Genomic DNA, 18,211 nt, shown 5'->3' with positions numbered 1-18,211 from the left:
CTTATGCTCGATAGTGGGTTCATGCACGCATTGACACACGGACGGTGACGAGAAAGTTCTAAGGGTGTGTTGTGTTGTTGCCACTAGGGATAAAACATTAGTGCTATGTTCAAGGATGTAGTCACTAGTTACATTACGCACCATACTTAATGCAATTGTTTGTTGCTTTGCAACTTAATGCTTGGAGGGGTTCGGATGATAACTTGAAGGTGGACTTTTTAGGCATAGATGCGGTTGGATGGCGGTCTATGTACTTTGTCGTAATGCCCAATTAAATCTCACTATACTCATCATGATATGTATGTGCATTGTCATGCTCTCTTTATTTGTCAATTGCCCAAGCTGTAATTTGTTCACCCAACATGCTTGTTCGTCTTATGGGAGAGACACCTCTAGTGAGCTGTGGACCCCGGTCCAATTCTCTTTCTTGAAATACAATCTACTTGCAATACTTGTTTTCTTGTTTTCTCTGCAAACAATCATCTTCCACACAATACGGTTAATCCTTTGTTACAGACAAGCCGGTGAGATTGACAACCTCACTTGTTTCGTTGGGGCAAAGTACTTTGGTTGTGTTGTGCGGGTTCCACGTTGGCGCCGGAATCCTCGGTGTTGCGCCGCACTACATCTCGCCGCCATCAACCTTCAACGTGCTTCTTGACTCCTACTGGTCCGATTAAACCTTGGTTTCTTACTGAGGGAAACTTGCCGCTGTGTGCATCACACCTTCCTCTTGGGGTTCCCAACGGACACGTGTCGAACGAAAAGACAATACGTCAATCACGCGCATCAATGACAAACATGGCGTTATTGTTACAGACACTTTGATTTGTTCTATTATGCATTGCAATGCATCAAAATAAAATCTTACTTCGCTTTTGCATTCAGATTTTGACAGCTGTGAAACCCCCCCTTCTAATGATTTCGATTCGCTCGGGAATATCCTCTTCATAAGCAAAGTCTTCCAAATCGGAATCCCCATAGTAGGTAAGCTCACTGTTTCGGATTACAACAACCTGCGCAATTTGTAGGAAAATAGCAAATTACATGTATATTCATCTTCACCTGGAAGAAGGCAAGTAAGATAAAAGAAAACATACATCACTCGTATTTTCAGAAGTGGGTTCATCATCTGTCTCTCTTATGTTGTCTTCATCATCGATGTCCATCTACAAAATTTGCAACAAGGAGGCAAAATTCAAGGACAAAATATTCCCATGCACACTGTACTGATAAAATATGAAAATGTGAGTGACTCACATTATCGAGCTGAGATCTCAGGATCACCAAAAATGCTATCATCATCATCAGACGAAGGTATTTCATATTCATCTTCTGAAGATGAAATATCAAAAGCATCCCATGTAGAGTCATCAACATCTGTAGTTGCTTTCTCATTGCCAATCCCAGAAGCCATAGAGCCGTCCATCTGTCCAAATAAAACCAACAACACTGACCTAATCAACATAAAAACTCGGCTTGGAATTCATTGTGAAATGCTTATTAACAAAAAATATACGAAAAATTGGTAAAATTTTGAACAACAAATTAAACCCTAAGCACAAATGCGACAATACATCCTATAAAGTATACATGGAATAAGAATAGAATAACAGTGTGGCACGGGGGGCTAACCTCTTCTGTTCGTCGGTGGCAATCTAGGCAGCCACGGGAAGTTGGGCTCGGCGGTGCTCTGCCTTGCAATGGAACGACCTATATGTCGATCGTGGGGAGGCGGAGGGTGGATGACTCAGACGTTCGCCGCCGTATTATCGTGCGCACCGCGGTGACGGCCAACCGATCCACCGGATGCGGGAAGGATAGGAGATCGCCGAGGTAACCAGCCGGACACGGTACGATTCACCGGGGTACGTGCAAATGGCGGTGGTGAGGGATCGACCGAGCTACAACAAGACGGAGGGATCAAAACCCTAGGTATGAATGGCGGCCGTGGGAGGGGAGGGGTGGAGTTGGGCCAAGGTTGGACGCCGGATCCTTGCCGCGATCGGTGGACAAGCAGTATTCACCGGAGAAGATCTAGATCGGAGATCGCCGGGCTGGCGGCTGCGACGAGCTGATCAAGGTACGTGAGAATGGAAAGTGACAACCGACGACGATCACCAAGCAGTATCCATCGGACGTATACACCGACACGTACATACACCGAAACGTACATACACTGTATACCCTTTCAACGAGTACAAGGGTACACCGTATACCCTTTCAACGGGTACACGGGTACAATCGATATGGATCTTCGGAGGCTAACCTAGCCCGACCCGTTAGCGCCGGCGGAAGGAGCACGTGCATAATGGTACGTTTATGCAATTGTTGGTTTGGGGGTCTATGGAAGCGGTCGCCTATGATGATAATGGGTTACAATGGGGTGTCGAATAGTTCGGCTGAGATCTCGTCAAGATGGCTAATCGCTAAGGTGACCTAGCTTTAACCTTCTGTTGGCTAAGATCACTAAGATTGATTGTGTCCCTCGACAACCCCTCTCCTGGCCTTTATATAGGAGGCCAGGTCTTAAGAGGTCTAATCGAGTACGACTAGGTTTACAGTAGATCTATCTCTAGACTTTTCTTGTTCGGCTCCTTCCGCGTCTTGTACTTCAAGGAATCTTCCATTGCACCGTCCTAGCGGTCCATCTTGCCGTCGAGTGCCTTCATGGGTCTCCAACTAGGAAATACAGGATAGGGCAACATTGGTTACCCGAAGGGTAATGCCCACGCACTAGCCCTCCTTAAATGCATGAGCTTGAACCTTGAAGGAGGGAAAGGCAGCCTATTTGGCATTCAAGGAGCTCGCTTGAAACCATGCGCCGGGGGGGGGGGATGGTTTTCCATCTGCTTTATGGGTTATTTTCCTTTTCTCCTTCCTCAGATTCATATTAATGTCTTTCTAGATACTTTTTCCCTTTCTAGATACTTTTTTATATTTCCATCTCAGGAATTACTCGGATTTTGCCACGTTATGCGGGGTCCCACTCGTCAGGTTTGCTATCAATTCGCGTTTAATTCAAGATTAGTGCAGATTGCAAAAAAGAAAAAACCTCTAGTAGAGTGGCATATTTTTGCTACCACTCCGAAAAGTAATCTATTTTCGAAATTTAAGCACAAATATAATAGTTTTATATGCTATCAATTCAGTAACGTAGAACGGATGACTTATGTGTCGTTTGGCATCATCCTCTTCAAGTTAACAGCTAGGTTGAAAACTTGAATAGTACGAACACGCACGTCGTATTATTCCCAATAGAAGCACGCGCTGGCTACAACCTTACGTACCGGCGCTTAATTATTAAGTGCATGCAGCTCAAATACCACGGATAGTATACTTCTGTCGCATGATGCACAACAGAAAGTGCTGAGAGTTCTGTACGTCGTTAAGGGTGCACGATGATCTTGGTGTACTTGGTCATATCAGTGGTGGGCTGAGCGCCGGCGCCGTCGAGCGGGAAGTAGAACGGGTAGATCTCGTAGCGCACCCTGCAGGTGCTGTAGTTGATCTGGCAGCCCTGCTGCGCGCCGCAGAAGTCGCCGAACCTGGACAGCGCCGTCGAGACGCACTGCGCACATGCCAGCGGCGCGAGGTCCCGCGTGCACTGCGCCAGGCCGTAGATGGTGACGAACGGCGTGTACTGCTCCTTGGCCCTGCCGAGCCCCGCGCTGCCCGCCGCCGACGCCTGCGCCGCCGCCTTGCCCATCACCATCCCCACCGCCTTCTCGAACTCCTTGGGGTCAGTGTCCTCCGCCTGCACGTTCACCAGGATGACGCCGGCGCCCGTGTCCGTCTGCCCCGCGAAGTCCGTGTTGCCGTAGCGCACGAAGCAGTAGTCGTACCTGCACGCACCACGCATTATATAGTCAAGCTAATCTCTGTTGACTGTCGACTCAAAGAAGTCACTGAAATAACTGAATACTATATGTGTAAAATCTACAAGACGCAATACCATATTCTGGCGTCGGATTGGTAGCTGCAGGTGGCGGGGAGCTTGTTGGCGGCGTCGGCGAGGCAGGCGGAGCAGTCGCTGGCGGATACGTCGCCGCGGCACTGCGCGAGGCCGTAGACGAGGTTCTTGTCCTTGCCGGCGGAGGACGTGGCGAAGCCTCCCGTGGAGCCCTTGACGACGAGGTCCGTCAGGACGGAGTTGATGCTGGCCTTGCCGCTGCCCTTGTAGCTGGTTCCGGCGCAGTAACTGCCAATGGGGTCCATGGTTATACCCATAGCCAGAGGGAGCATAGCCATGGCGAGGAGCAGCAAGCCGCTGCACGCTCTGCAAAATGCCATGGCGCTAGAACTATTCAGCTTCAGTGCTATGCTACGCTTAGCATGCTAGCATCTACAGTACAGAGATATATTGTTTGTGTCTTGTGTGTGGCGAATGGTTGGAGCTTATAACAAGTAGTCGTTGCTGCCTTTCTTGACTGCTCGATTGGATCGCGTGCAACGCCAGACGTCGACACTAGGATGAGGCCGTGGACCGAGCTATTGCTGAATCAGCAATGGTCCATTCATAGTCGTCGGAGAGCGATGGGCATTTCTGCATATGGTGGGCACTTGCTGATATTGCTTGCTAGCTGGTTCGCGGCACGTTATATGACTCGTTGACTTGTTCCATTAGAATGTGGCTTACAAATGAGTGGTACGTACGTAGGGAACCCACCCAACTTTGATTTCCTGTGGCTTCAGACGTCTAGGGGCGAAGTGATGGGAATCTCGCTATTGTAACTAGCAGAGTACTCCACGCTCATCCCGGCCATAAACGAGTCTAATTGGTACCTAACTTTAGAAAAGGAAGGACGGAATCTAGAACACAAAAGAAGTCAGATCACCAATGGGCAGCGGTACAAACTACAAAACCTTTCAGAATACCAACGTCATTGTCATCCACCGACATAGTGTCCATCATGGCACCATCATCAGCCATTCAGCCGGTGTAGGAGCCATAATTTTTATGTTAGGTATTTGGAGTTAAAAAAAACAGCACAATAATATAATGTATACATAGGTTCACAATAACAAGAACACAACTACAATTTTTTTAGTTCCAGACTTCCAGCACCACCCTTATGTTTAGTTTCATCCTTGAACAACTAGCGAAAAGAGAAAAAACGCTGCATCTAGATGAACACTATACTCGTCATTCGTATTTGTCAAACCAATGAGATGTAAAGGGTTGGTTACCTCCAACATCTCTTATTGGAAAATCATATTGCCTTGGTTGAAATGGGCTCAATGCAGTGTATCTCCTCATGACATCTTGGTCACCGATATCATAGTTATGGATGTGAGTCCTCTTTCCCGTATCATGCTCAAGTTCAGATACCAACCATACTCGTTGGCCTAGGTGTTATCGTCGCTGGAATCCGAGAACTAGCATGGACCATTCCAGTTGGCCATGGCTAGGCACAAAGTTCTGTAGATAAAATGATGAAGAAAAATGCAATGGCGATTGAAATGCGTACGTGGGCGGTGAGAGCCTTTTATTCGCACACGAAAGGGTGGTTCCAATTCACCGTGATCAGCATATCCGAGCAATTCCATTTCTCAAGAATGAGTACCATAATGTAAACCAATTCCAACTCCTCGATAAGTTCATCCTCAAAATAATGTGCACATTTTTGGAACTGAAAAATGTATGAAATAAGTTCAACCTCACGTGTATTAGGTTACGATAAAATGGCCCATTGGGGCCTAGCAAAAATAACCCTACCAACTATGTACCATATATTTGGACCATCACGGAGACCACTCCACTCGATAGCTGCCTCGTCTCTTTAGGACCACCGAGTACATCTGCTCCCGAAAACCTCACCCGGTTGGCATCTTATATATCTTTGTAATTCTCCCTTGTAGTATGTTGTACTTCTTACATCAGCACCTGGATTTTTCTATTTGTAAAGCATTATACTTATATATTGTAAAATACCGAACTTCTCTATTTTCTCAAGTCTTACTTCTTTCTATTCATACATGTACTTCTCTTTGTTTAATTATTTTTGTAATGCTTAAACTTTGTAGTTTTATTATTTATTACATATCTGATTTGCAAAAAATGTTAGGTGGGGGGTCCCGTATAATTCAATATTTTTATGTATCTTATACATCTCTGTACCTCTCCCTTAAAGTAGGTTGTACTTCTTCAAATTAGCACCTCGAATTCTCTATTTGTAGTAACCCATACTTCATTTCTAAAAAAATACATTTCTGTATTGTCAAAAGCCGTACTTCTTTACACTAACTCGTACTTCTCTTTAGTTTGTAAAACCTTGTAACTCTCTATTGTCTGATCTCGTACTTCTTGATATTCATACATGCACTTCTCTTTGTTTATTTATTTTTCACGATGACTTAAATTTATAATTGTATTATTCAATATATTATAATTATATTTGATTAGATGTACTTCATTTTTGTACATTAGTGTACTTATCCCTTGTAGTATGTTTAGGACTTGGACTTCTCTATTTGTAAAATATTTTACTTCTCTATTGTAAAAATGTCGTACGTACTTCTCTATTGTCTCGGGTCTTACTTCTTTCTATTTGTACATGTATTTATGTTTGTTTATTTATTATTGTAATGCTTAAACTTTACAGTTTTGTTATTTATTATATATTTGATTTGGAAAAATTGATAGATGGGACGCCCCCCATATAATTCAATATTTTTATGCATCTTATATATCTTTATACTTCGCCCTTAAAGTAGGTTATACTTCTCCCTTGTAGTATGTTGTGCTTCCTTAAATTAGCACATTGACTTCTCTGTTTGTAAAATATTGTACTTCTCTATTGTAAAATACCGTACTTTTCTTTTTGTATGGAACTTACTTCTTTCTATTCTTACATGTACCTCGTTTAATTAGTTTTGTAATGCTTTAACTTTGTAGTTTTATTATTTATTTTATTTGTAAAAATTGTTATTTGGGAGAGGGGCCCACCATATAATTCAATATTTTTATGTGTCTTATATATCTTTGTACTTCTCCCTTAACGTAGGTTGTACTTCTTAAAATTAGCACCTGGAATTCTCTATTTGTTGTAACCCATACTTCATTTTCGAAAACATTGTGCTTCTCTGTTGTCACAAGCCATACTTCTTTACATTCAACCCGTACTTCTCTTTAGTTTGTAAAAGCTTGTAACTCTCTATTGTATCATCCGTACTTCTTGATATTCATACATATACTTGTCTTTGTTTATTTATTTTTCGTGACGACTAAACTTTATAATTTTATTCTTTAATATATAGTAGCTATATTTGATTAGCCGTACTTAATTTTTGTATATTAGCATACTTCTTCCTTGTAGTATGATGTACTTCAAAAACTACAATCCGCAATAAGTTGCGGGTGCACCCCATTTTTCATGTCACACTTACAAGTTTGTCAGAAAATCTAAAATAAAATCATGGACCTAGATTGTGTTGTTTCTGCATCTGTGGAGTTTCATCCAAAACATGACAATATATGAAAGACATGTATTTCTATGTTGTTTCATGGCATACTTCTTCATAAGAATGTGTGTACTTATCGTTGTTTATTTATGTTTTGTAATGATTAAACTTTGTAATTTTATTCTTTAGTATATATTTGATTTCTAAAAAAATAGGTGTTCTTGGATCCCCCGCCCCATATAATTCAATGTTTTATGCATCTTATATCTCTCTCTCTACTTCTCCCTTAAAGTAGGTTGTACTTCTTTTGAATAAGCACATGAACTTCTCTATTTTTTTAACTTGTACTCTGATATATGAATGCTCTGTACTTCTCTTTTGTCTCATGGCGTTCTTCTTCATAAGAATATACATACTTCTATTTCTTTGCTTTTTTTGTAATGATTAAACTTTGTAGTTTTATTATTTAATATATATTTGATTGTAAAAAGCGTTCGGTTGGTTGGGGGTTCCCCTATTCTTATTTTTCCATGTTTTTAAATCATATTCTTTGTGTTTCCGCGGTAGTGTAGGTGTTATGGTACCGATGATTCGTTGTTGTCGACACGTTAGAAGACTCATACTTCTGCTAGTAGAAGACTCGTACATCAGTTATTGTAATATTCGTACTTCTTAGGGTTGAACATTTGTACTTCCTTTTCGTGGATGGTTAGTACTTCATTATGGTTGGAGACTCATATTGCTTTTTTGGTGGAAGGTTTGCACATTCGTTTGATGGAATGTACGTTTGAATGTACTCGCAGACCACCTTAGAGAGAAGTACGAGTCACCCATTATGCATTCCTATTCACAATCCCATGATCAATGTGTTGCTAAATCATAAACGAACTGGTATAAAATTACATTATCCATTACAGTATCGAATAAAAACATTACATCATGGTCACATGAACAATACTAACATAAAAACCTCTAAGGGTCTAGCTTAATATTAGAGTAGCGGAATCACTTCACAAAAGTAGCGTAGAGCCCAAGTTATCTGCTATAACCCTACATGCAACTGACCGAGAGAAATTTCCTAGCTCGCATAGATGTCACCAGATTCCTTCTTCATCTGCCGAACACCTCCATGTATTGACCAAGTAAATAGAAAGGGCAACAAATTTCAAAAAATAAATAAATAGCAAGGGCAACAATACCAGTGAGTACGTTTGAATGTACTCGCAAACCACCTTAGAGAGAAGTAAAGGATATGCATGTATGTCTATAGCAAGGAAACAATCTATAATCTAGGGCAACAAAGTGAGAGAGATAGTTTCTATCATGGATATAGCATCTCTATAATGATCTTTGTGGAAGAATAGTTTAAAAACGAGGATTTCCTCGGGCCGATATAACATTGCTATATCTTTGTTGGAAAACATTTTTGAAAACAAGTTTATTTTGAAGACTAATAGGTAAAGATGACACGCCTTTTCTTTCTATCCATCTCCATATGACCAAAACATTCTCTCATCTTCTTACGTACTTCTCAGGTACCATTCTACTAGTCCCGCAGGTAGTCTTTCCCAAAATAGTTTGGAAAACTCTTTTATAAATCCAAACTCTTTAGAGCTAAGTAACATGACTTCCCAACCCTTCATGACCACGTACACGGCTATTCGAATAGTAATACACTCTATAGACTACACTTTCCTCACAAGATCCGATAAATCCGTCGGGATCATCCCTAGTTCGTTATATGAAAGTATGCGAGGCTCAGATAATTGATCGTAATTTTTCGCATGCTCTCCTTAGCCTAAGACATGGCACTTAGAGTTGTACCTCCCAACACCAGATTCCGAGGGGCTGTTTTTCAAGGAGTTGCAAAGTCCTGTGCCAGCTCGAGCCTATGTCGCGACCAACTGCGGGGCATCTTTCAGTGGAAGCTCATAGGTTGTACTCGTGCCATCTGTATGAGAAGGAAAGGAGTCCCCATAATGTTGGGAAGGCCACGGTCGATAGGTGTCCATGCTCGGACTTCCCCTTACACTTACAGGACCTAAACTAAGGCGAGACAAACTACTATGCTACGCCCCGTCCCTCTTCAGGGTAATATGGTCGCACTGTAAAATTGGTCAGGGTAAGTACCCAGGCACCAAAGTTTTCGCAAACACCTTTTTCCTCTTTCTTTTAGCATCACCTTTCTCAAAAACTTATCTTTTCATCAAATCCTCACTTGGGCAGGGTTATCCAATTCCAAGGTTTTCAAATAACTCTTTTCTTATAAACCATTTTCAAAAATTCATTTTGCCAAAGGGCTCCCACCTATAGTCAGGTTTTCTTTTGAAAAGGGGCCACAAAGTAGATAAGGTGTGAAGAACCATATAACCAATGGAGATGTCCAGTAGGTACCAACGAGGGAATGACCCATGGGGGTGGGATTCTAGAACTCCGAGTGGCATAACTAGTCAGAAAAATAACAAGTTTGAACTCACATTACAAGAAGTACCTATCAATAAGAAGTGCAATTCTGCACTTTCAACATCTTAGGAACCTAACATGCTAATCAACACTTATGGTTCATAGAAGAGAAGTTCAGTGACACTTAAACGGAAGCTAACATGCAACATAGTTAGAAGTACACGGAAAATTACCTTTATTCCAGCTGGTGCTTCACATTTCACATTGGAATCAATGTTTTCACAATTCTGAACAACATGTGAAGAAAATTTCGAAGGACGTGGAGGATGAAGAAATCAAGGAGAGGACCTCGTCTGTAGCACTTGATGGCCTCATTTCTTCTCAGGAGATGGAGGACAAAGAAATCGAGGAGAGGACCTCGTCTGGAGCACTTCCTGATACCTATTCGATGGCCTTATGGGAATCAATTTCTCTGTCCTCGGTCCTTGGGAGTTGCTGCAGGACGAAGGATGTCCGTCGGAGTTGCATCCTGTGGAAGGACATCCTTCCTACGTCACCAACACAAATGACCACGTGGATTCTGTCGACGACAATAAGAAACCAGATTGGGGAGGTTGAGGTGTTGGCTTACTCGCGCCATCGTTTGCCGACGAGGAGGAGGGTGATCGCATTGCTCAGATGCTTGCTCCCTTCATCTGGCCTAGCTTGCTCGTACCGCGCTGGATAAAAAGGTCTTCTAGTGGGAGAGCTCGCCGGCGAGGAGGAGGGAGATCGGGTTGTTCAGGTGCTCTCTCCCTCGCTCCGTCCTCCACCGTCGCTCGCTTACATCGTGCCAGCTGGCCTAGAAGGTCCTTAGGTGGGGTAGCTTGCTGGAGGTGGGCGGACCTCGCGACGGTGTCCCCGCTAGTGCTCGCTCGGTCCACCAAGGATATTGTGGTGGGAAGGTCTGGTAGGGACACGTGAATCCCGCCCGCCCCTGCTCGGTGGGATTTGTTGGGTTTCTTATTCTATACATGATGATAGAATAGTTCCTTCCAATACCACGTAGGAAAATGAGCATGTACTCCTGGGTGTACGTACTCCCATGTCCCAACATATATCACATTGATGAATAAATTATACCTCTTTATCATTTCTAATATAGTTCATTATTTAATACTAGATACATCAAAGTGAGTTCTACCAATTTTTTTATTTGATTGTACATACTTTATATTGCATTTTTGTATGTAAAGTGGTATATTAAAAAATGCTCCGATGATATTTTTTGTGAAAATTGTATTGGCGTATGTAATAATAACTAACGAGGTATATTGGGAATGATAAAGAGGTATAATACAATCGTTTAGGAGGTATATTAGGTGGGGAAGTACGTACACCTATGAGTATATAAAAGGAGTCCTATGTAGGATAAATACGTACACCTAGGAGTATATAAAAGGAGTCCTATGTAGGATAAATACTTCCTGCCCGGGTATTTATCCTATATTAAATTGATTCTTGTGATTAAACATGTACCCTGCTTGTAACTGCACGAGGAAACCCCACGATGTAGGTCATTAGGTAGTTATTCTGCTGGAGCGTTGCCTCATGGGAACCGAGATAATCATATATGTTCACCCTTATATATAAGTACATTCCACATCAAAGAAAATAGTTATTGATTCTTGTCATTTGTCCCTCTTTCTCTACTTTCACTTATAATAAAAAGGTATGATGGACGCTAGCAACCTTTCCCAGTGCAGATGTAACCTTATACCTTAGCTACATGTCACAACACGTTTTAGATTTATAGGTTAAACAAACCAAACACAAAACATATGAATGTCAATGCAGTTTACAAGTGATCTGTCCCTTGTCTCTTGACACATCAATTACTGGTATGCAATCTTCACATTAACTTTATCATTGTCTTCAGTGCAGATCGTTTTTTCCAGGATCGTCACGATAGAAGGTAATATAATCCTGGAAGGAGATGGTACGGCCATGATCATCATGATCTTGATTAGTTTGAACGCACAGGTTCATCTTGATTGTCAGGAGATGCTTCAAGTATATTGGAACAACAGCCCAGTTGCGCGACAGTGGAAGTTTGCCATCGATAACCTTTGCTTTGTCGTCTTTTCCATGAGAAAAGAGAATGACGTCCATGCCGTCATAGAGTTGGTGGCATGCCGTAATTTCACCATAGACATAGTAGATGCTGCCACTAGATATGAGATCAAGGGTGACGTACACATTGACCTGTGTAGCAGTGTGAATGGGCACGAAAGTCACGTCCATTTTCCTGCCGCGTCGAGTTGAGATGGTGTGATTTACGGCAATGTCGCACGTGTAAGGGTCCACCGTGTAGGAGAACTCTCCTACATCATCAGCTATGCTGTTGCTATGCCCTGGGACATTAACCCTAACAGAGAAGTGGTCACCAATGGCCCCGCCTTCTGAATGGAGCTTTAAATAACCCTGCAGCGTATATCGTCAATGGGAAAAACCGATTCAGAAGGAGATACGGATCGAGAACAAAAGGTAAAGATATCGTATCACATGAATGAATGTATAATACCTTCCGATCAACGTTGCGGCAAATTTCTCCACTTCGTGAAGAGGAGTAGCATTCAGAATCATCGGTAAAGGCAACAAAGGTGCATACGCCGCCAAAGCGAGGACGCACAGCCAGCAGCTCCACCATGTAACGAGCATTGTAGCTATCCATGGCGTTTACTCCACCCCTAAGAGCATGTCTAACAGACCCCGTAAAAGGGGCAAACCCGTATAATTTTTAGGACGTTTCTACAGAGTGCCCAGGCACTGGTTAGTCTTAGGGAGTGCCCCACCCAAATATAGAAACACATGTTCGGTGCTTTCCCAAATTGGAAATTTCCGGTCCCTTCGGAAATTGCACATGCACACAGGTCCCACCGTCAGTCCCTCACTCCTTCCGACCTTCTTCCGACGCCCTCCCCCAGAGCCGTCGCTATCACTTGCAAACATACGGAACAATCCGTAAAGTACTCCTAAAACATCTCAGATTAAGGATGTAAAAAAAAGCAGCGCTGGGAAAACTAGTTTGTGGCTTTGTGCTACTTTCGGTATATTATTAATACACAAAAAATACATGGAATTGCACAACCCGTTTTCACCCGCCCCTAAAACAAATGATTTGTTCATATTAGAGAACTTCCGTTCAGTAATTGCAAGGAAAATAAATCCAGTAGCAATAAATTACACCAAGAAAATTGGGAAAATATACTTCGAAGTTTGAACTTCCATCACTCTAGATGTAAGAAAGAAGTAAAACTACATATAGCTGCAAAAAAATTACATCAGTATTTAGGGTACGCCTTGAACTTCTATCACTCTGTATGTAAGAAAAAAGTAAAAAATACATATAGTTGGAAAAATGTTACATCAGGAATTTTGGGTACACATTAAACTTCTATCGCTCTAGATGTAAGAAAATAGTAAAAAATACATATGGGTGCAAAAAAGTTACATCAAGAATTTGGAGAAAATTACTATTGCGGACGTCTCCACAAACCTGGATGTATAAAATCACTCTTGTTACATAAGATTTGAGGCAAGATGAAAATTCACGAACAAATAAAATAACTGCTCTATTTAATTGGTCAGGGATAGATCGTGCAAAGCACCATAGTACTGCAAATCTGATTGATAGCTCTACTCAAACTGATTGGGGCTGGAGGGTCAAGCAACGCAACGCAACACAAAGCAGGATGTGAGAAGCGAGTACGCAAATAAGGCTTACAGCTGTGGCGCGGCCGCGGAGGAGTGGTCGACCCAGCGGCGCTCCTCCCGGAGCCACCTGATGGCCCTCCCGTCCAACACGTTGGCGTACGGCCCGTTCCCATCCGTGCCGAACGCCACGCTATCCAGCTCGCGGCGCCGACGTCTACGGGGATCAGCTCCACATCGCTTATCTCCACTACAGCCTGCACTTCAGGAACGCCGCCGCTACCACCACGGTGAGCGCGACCGCCATGAGCCGGACATGATGGCACCGTGCTCCCCATCGGCGGGAGACGCCGAGAGTGCTTCCCACCAGCGCCTCCCGTTCCTCCTCCGCCAGCATCGGGGTCCTCTCGATGGGGGCCTAGTTCATCTTCTTTTCGCCGTTCGAGCAGGTCGTCGGGATGGGGATAAGGACGGAGTGGACGATAGAGGAGCGAATTAGCTGTTCGGGCGGATGGGGATAAGGAAGCCGTGGTCCCGTAGAGAGAAAGTCATCTGAACCGCCCGATCGCAATCCAACGCACGAAAAAGGGGAGCACCCCGTAAGACACGGTGGTGCCCAGGCAGGAAATAGAATTCGGGTAATCTTTATACTATTAATCTTTACTATTAAATATGAGTTGATCGTTTGACACTCAACGCAATTTGATGGTCGTCATTAGAGACATCTGAGCCGTTCAATCTAATTTAACACGCTCCGGTTCGTCCGATCTATTTAATAGCAATCGCACGCTCTCGTCCAAACCAAAATCAGGATAGGATCTCTACATTCCATTTTGACTCGGGTGTATCTCTCTCAAAAAAGGTATGACGCGATCCCCCGCATCAGATGTGATTCCTCCTTCATTTCCCTACCGACGAGGCGGACCCACGACTCCGCCCCGCCCGCGCCGCCGCCATCGTCCGTGCGCCTCCGAGATCCAGCCCATGGGATGGATGAGAACGGGATCCCCTTCACGGACCTCCTCCTCCTCCTCTTGCTCGAAGCAACAACAACATTGGGCGACGACGATGGTCGCCAACTCCTCCTTTCCACGGTCCGATCCACGCTCGGCCGCGAGGGCACCGGGCTGCCGGCAGTCGCCGGCGTACCGCACGCGATCTCCCTCCACCACCCGCTCCTCCCCCTGGTCGGAAACCTCGCCTCCATGGACCACCCATCAGGCGCCTACCTCCTAAAGGTGAAAAACTCTCGCAGACTCCCCTTCTCCATCCTCCTTACATGAATCTTGATTTCCTTCGATTGACAGGTACTCCGTTGCGAAGCACGGTGTGGGAAGTGACCTGCCTCTCGATAAAACCTGCGAGTCGGTCTTTTTATTCGATAGCTCCTAAGGCATGATTCAGATTAGAAAGTCTACGTGTGCCGGTGATAGTATGTTATTTGTTTCAGCTGCTTGATTTCTATGTACTTTACTCCAAGTCGGCGGATCACGTCTTGTGCGGGAGCGATAGTAACTCGCCGGTTCTTGTGCTAGCTCCTATTTTACTCGCATCAATCGTTATGTGTTTATACTTGGACATAAACATAGTGATTGATTCAACCAATTGTGTGAGTATCTCAGTCTACAATTTCATTTTGCATTGTAGGAGCTTTGGACAGCCAGTGATTGGTTTTTTCTACTGCACCACAATTTATTGGCTGTAGGCTGAAGGTAAATACGAGTACATCTTCTCCCTACACGTGTGTCAGTAGTTTCGTTGTTTAAATGTATATATTGTCCCGTTTATGTAGATTTCGAACTTCTCGAGGCTCATCATATAGCCTAAACCTACAAGATATTGGTGTTGAAAGGTTGAAACAAAGGACCGTAGTTTGGCACCAATGCTCCAACGCGAAGGTTAGATTTTTTATGGCTTTGGTTATCAAAGATTTAGCAAAGAAGCATTTTCTTAGAAGGTGCTTAAAATTTAGAGATATCATAAAGCATCCAAAATCCTAATGGCAACTTTTTCTCGTGTTTGATAAATATTTATAATTATATGTGCAAGACCATTTAAAAAATGATGTGTAAGCTGCCTCATGATCTACTCGTTGTGCTAGCGAACGGCTCGATAGAGGTCTCGCCTTTGTTACTATACTGGACCGATTGGCTGGCTAAACGGTTTGTTTCAAATCTGTTCTATATCTTACATGATACTATGGTTTTATTCCAAAAAATGTTGTATATTTTATTTTTCATTTTCCATTGTTTGCAACCCCATTGCCAGCATCACATGTCTGTATAGTGCTCTTATCTGAAACTGATTTATGATAGAATGTCTCCTATAAATTTGGAAAATAATCGTAGCTTCTATATATTTCACTTATAGCATGCTCAATTAAAATTCCATCACATAGACCTCTGCATAACCTTATACCCTCTCTATTTACCTAATCAGAGTCTTATATACAAATTTCCATTCAGCAATATGAGAGAATGAATAATAGAATCTCATGCTCATGGGACAAAGATTAGGGAAGGAGTTCACACGACGGTCCACAATTAAAGTAAGTACTTTTGATACTTATATAACTATTTCTAATGCTCCACATTTACAGTGGTCCAAGCCTGGAAGTGCAAGTAGTCACCGTAAGTTAGGAATGTATGAACCAGGTGAGCTTGTGACTCGCACCCAGTTTTCTGGGCATCCTTTCGGCATCGTTCAGTAATTGCAGCAAGGGGTAGGAAAATGTCTTTACAGAACACTACTTTTGATAGTATAGGAGACCGCATAAAAAATATATTTCTGATCCATAAATGAAATTAAATATGTATAAGCTGGCATCGTAGCGATACCTTCAAATATGGACAGAAGTAGACTATCTCATGAGGTTGATTTTTTTTACTAAGGCATAGAGTGTGTGTATGATTGAAAGATGTCCATGTTGTTTTGATTCTTGATTAGCGTATTAACTATGCTTCCATACTTTATGCATCCTCCTACTACTACTCCATGTCTCCATGCAATCGACTGCTGTTTGATATTTATTTATCTTTTCCTTTGAAGGTTGAGTCATTCTTGACAGTACTTATGACCTCCTTCTGGTATGTCTTTTTTCTTCTGGAAGCGAAGCAACACAGTTGAATTTTTCTTCTAGGGCGCTAGCCAACTGCACCGAGTAATTACTAATGCATCGTGTTTAGGTAAAGGAATCACTTAGCTCTCACACAAACACACTTGGCTTGTATAAATATATATACCCTAAAGCTAGACACAAACAGACCATTAATATTAAAGGTCCTTAGGTAGTTAGGTATATATAATAATGGAATTTATTCAATGGATGATCAGATTCTTAGAAGAATAAGAGCAAGTGTATTATGTTCTGTTCATCTAGCAAAGACAGAGCATAATATCATCTTTATCAATTTGAACTTCCCATGCACATACTAAACACATAAACAATCTATTTTTTTGATGAATAAATTACGCCTATGGATATTAAGCCTAGCAAATGCGAAACATGCATGCTTTTTAGGTCTCGAAAACACAATTGTGTCTTGTTCCTCTAAAATCAGATTCTTTCTTAATTGATTACTGTGTTACATCACTTGCCCACATTTTCTAGGTCCGTCTTAATTACTGCGTTAACATGTATTGTAGGTCCATCTTAACTTCTCTGCCATCTGAGATTCTTTTTACTATCACTTTGTTTGCTTTCACTGTAACTATTCAGGCATACAATGTGAAATAGCAATCACTACAGCAAACAAGTTCCAGGAACATAAATATGAAGTAACAATCCATCTATTTTTTCCCAACACTACATACTATCACTTTTTTGTTTGCTTTCACTAACAATTCAGGCGTACAGGCTCTATAACAAAATTCATATCATCATCTACATTCAATGTTGAATTGCTAATGCTTCATTTATTTGTTCTTCCATTTGTCAGGACATTTCTCACTTATTGCATCCTAGCATTCAGTTTCTTGTGTGTAAACAATTAACCATGCCATCAAAGTGAAAAAGAACCTTTAACCTAAACAACAGAACCAACACTGATGCATCTAACCAATCAGGCAACTTCGAATTTCCTCTCAGATGCATAAACATCAACATTTTATTAGTTCCATTGCGCGACTTATGTGGTCACCATGTGACAGTTTCAGCATCCCTGCTCACCATTACTAATCTAGGAATAAAAAACTTGCATATTCAGGAGAAGCCGTATGCAAGACAGAATGAGAAATTACCACCAACGGCAGCGTCAGAACCTCTTCAATGGGATGCTTGCCTAACCTTATCTACTGCATCCAAGGCTATACATCTGAAAACATAGGCAAGCCAGCACTGTGGTCTGAAGGTATCTGCCTGGAAGAAGTCACGGTGGATGAAATTGGGGCCCACGTCCAGAAATAGAAGGACAAACTTCCCGTCCACGCGCAAATAGCCACCATGGCAACAACCAGCAGAGGAGCAGGATCTTGCGCAACGGAACGGGCAATGCCGGCATGAGACGATGAGCCGAACACCCAAACACTCCATCCGCGCACAGGCGACGGAGAGCCCACACATCCAGCACTGTCAAAGAAGCACCCATAGCCGTTTAAGAACGGCCATGGGCAACACCTAGCTCAGGAGTAACATCCCGCAAGCTGCGACATTGAAGTAGGGGTGTATAGCTCGGTGCTCCTTCGGTTTATTAGTCATCTCCGGGTGGTCATC

General features: G+C 42.7%; 1 protein-coding gene and 1 long non-coding RNA gene across 2 annotated transcripts; both read right to left on the bottom strand.

Annotated features, from left to right (window-relative positions):
- Positions 1 to 3,226: 3,226 nt before the first annotated feature.
- On the bottom strand, positions 3,227 to 4,388 carry LOC124697944 (cysteine-rich repeat secretory protein 55-like). The gene is made up of 2 exons (XM_047230467.1): positions 3,956 to 4,388; positions 3,227 to 3,845 (listed from the first exon to the last, which is right to left on the bottom strand). Exons 1-2 carry the CDS (start codon positions 4,291 to 4,293, stop codon positions 3,389 to 3,391), a joined length of 795 nt encoding a protein of 264 aa, XP_047086423.1. The 5' UTR covers positions 4,294 to 4,388; the 3' UTR covers positions 3,227 to 3,388.
- An 8,784-nt stretch (positions 4,389 to 13,172) lies between these two features.
- Positions 13,173 to 14,056, bottom strand: LOC124697943. The gene is made up of 2 exons (XR_007000850.1): positions 13,574 to 14,056; positions 13,173 to 13,345 (listed from the first exon to the last, which is right to left on the bottom strand). It is a non-coding gene; the product is annotated as an uncharacterized LOC124697943 (long non-coding RNA).
- Between the last annotated feature and the right edge of the window lie 4,155 nt (positions 14,057 to 18,211).

This window comes from Lolium rigidum, chromosome 3 (assembly GCF_022539505.1).
Source record: "Lolium rigidum isolate FL_2022 chromosome 3, APGP_CSIRO_Lrig_0.1, whole genome shotgun sequence".
NCBI lineage: Eukaryota > Viridiplantae > Streptophyta > Magnoliopsida > Poales > Poaceae > Lolium > Lolium rigidum.
The sequence above is the reverse complement of the archived record's forward strand: the minus strand, read 5'-3'. Positions and strand labels throughout refer to the sequence as shown.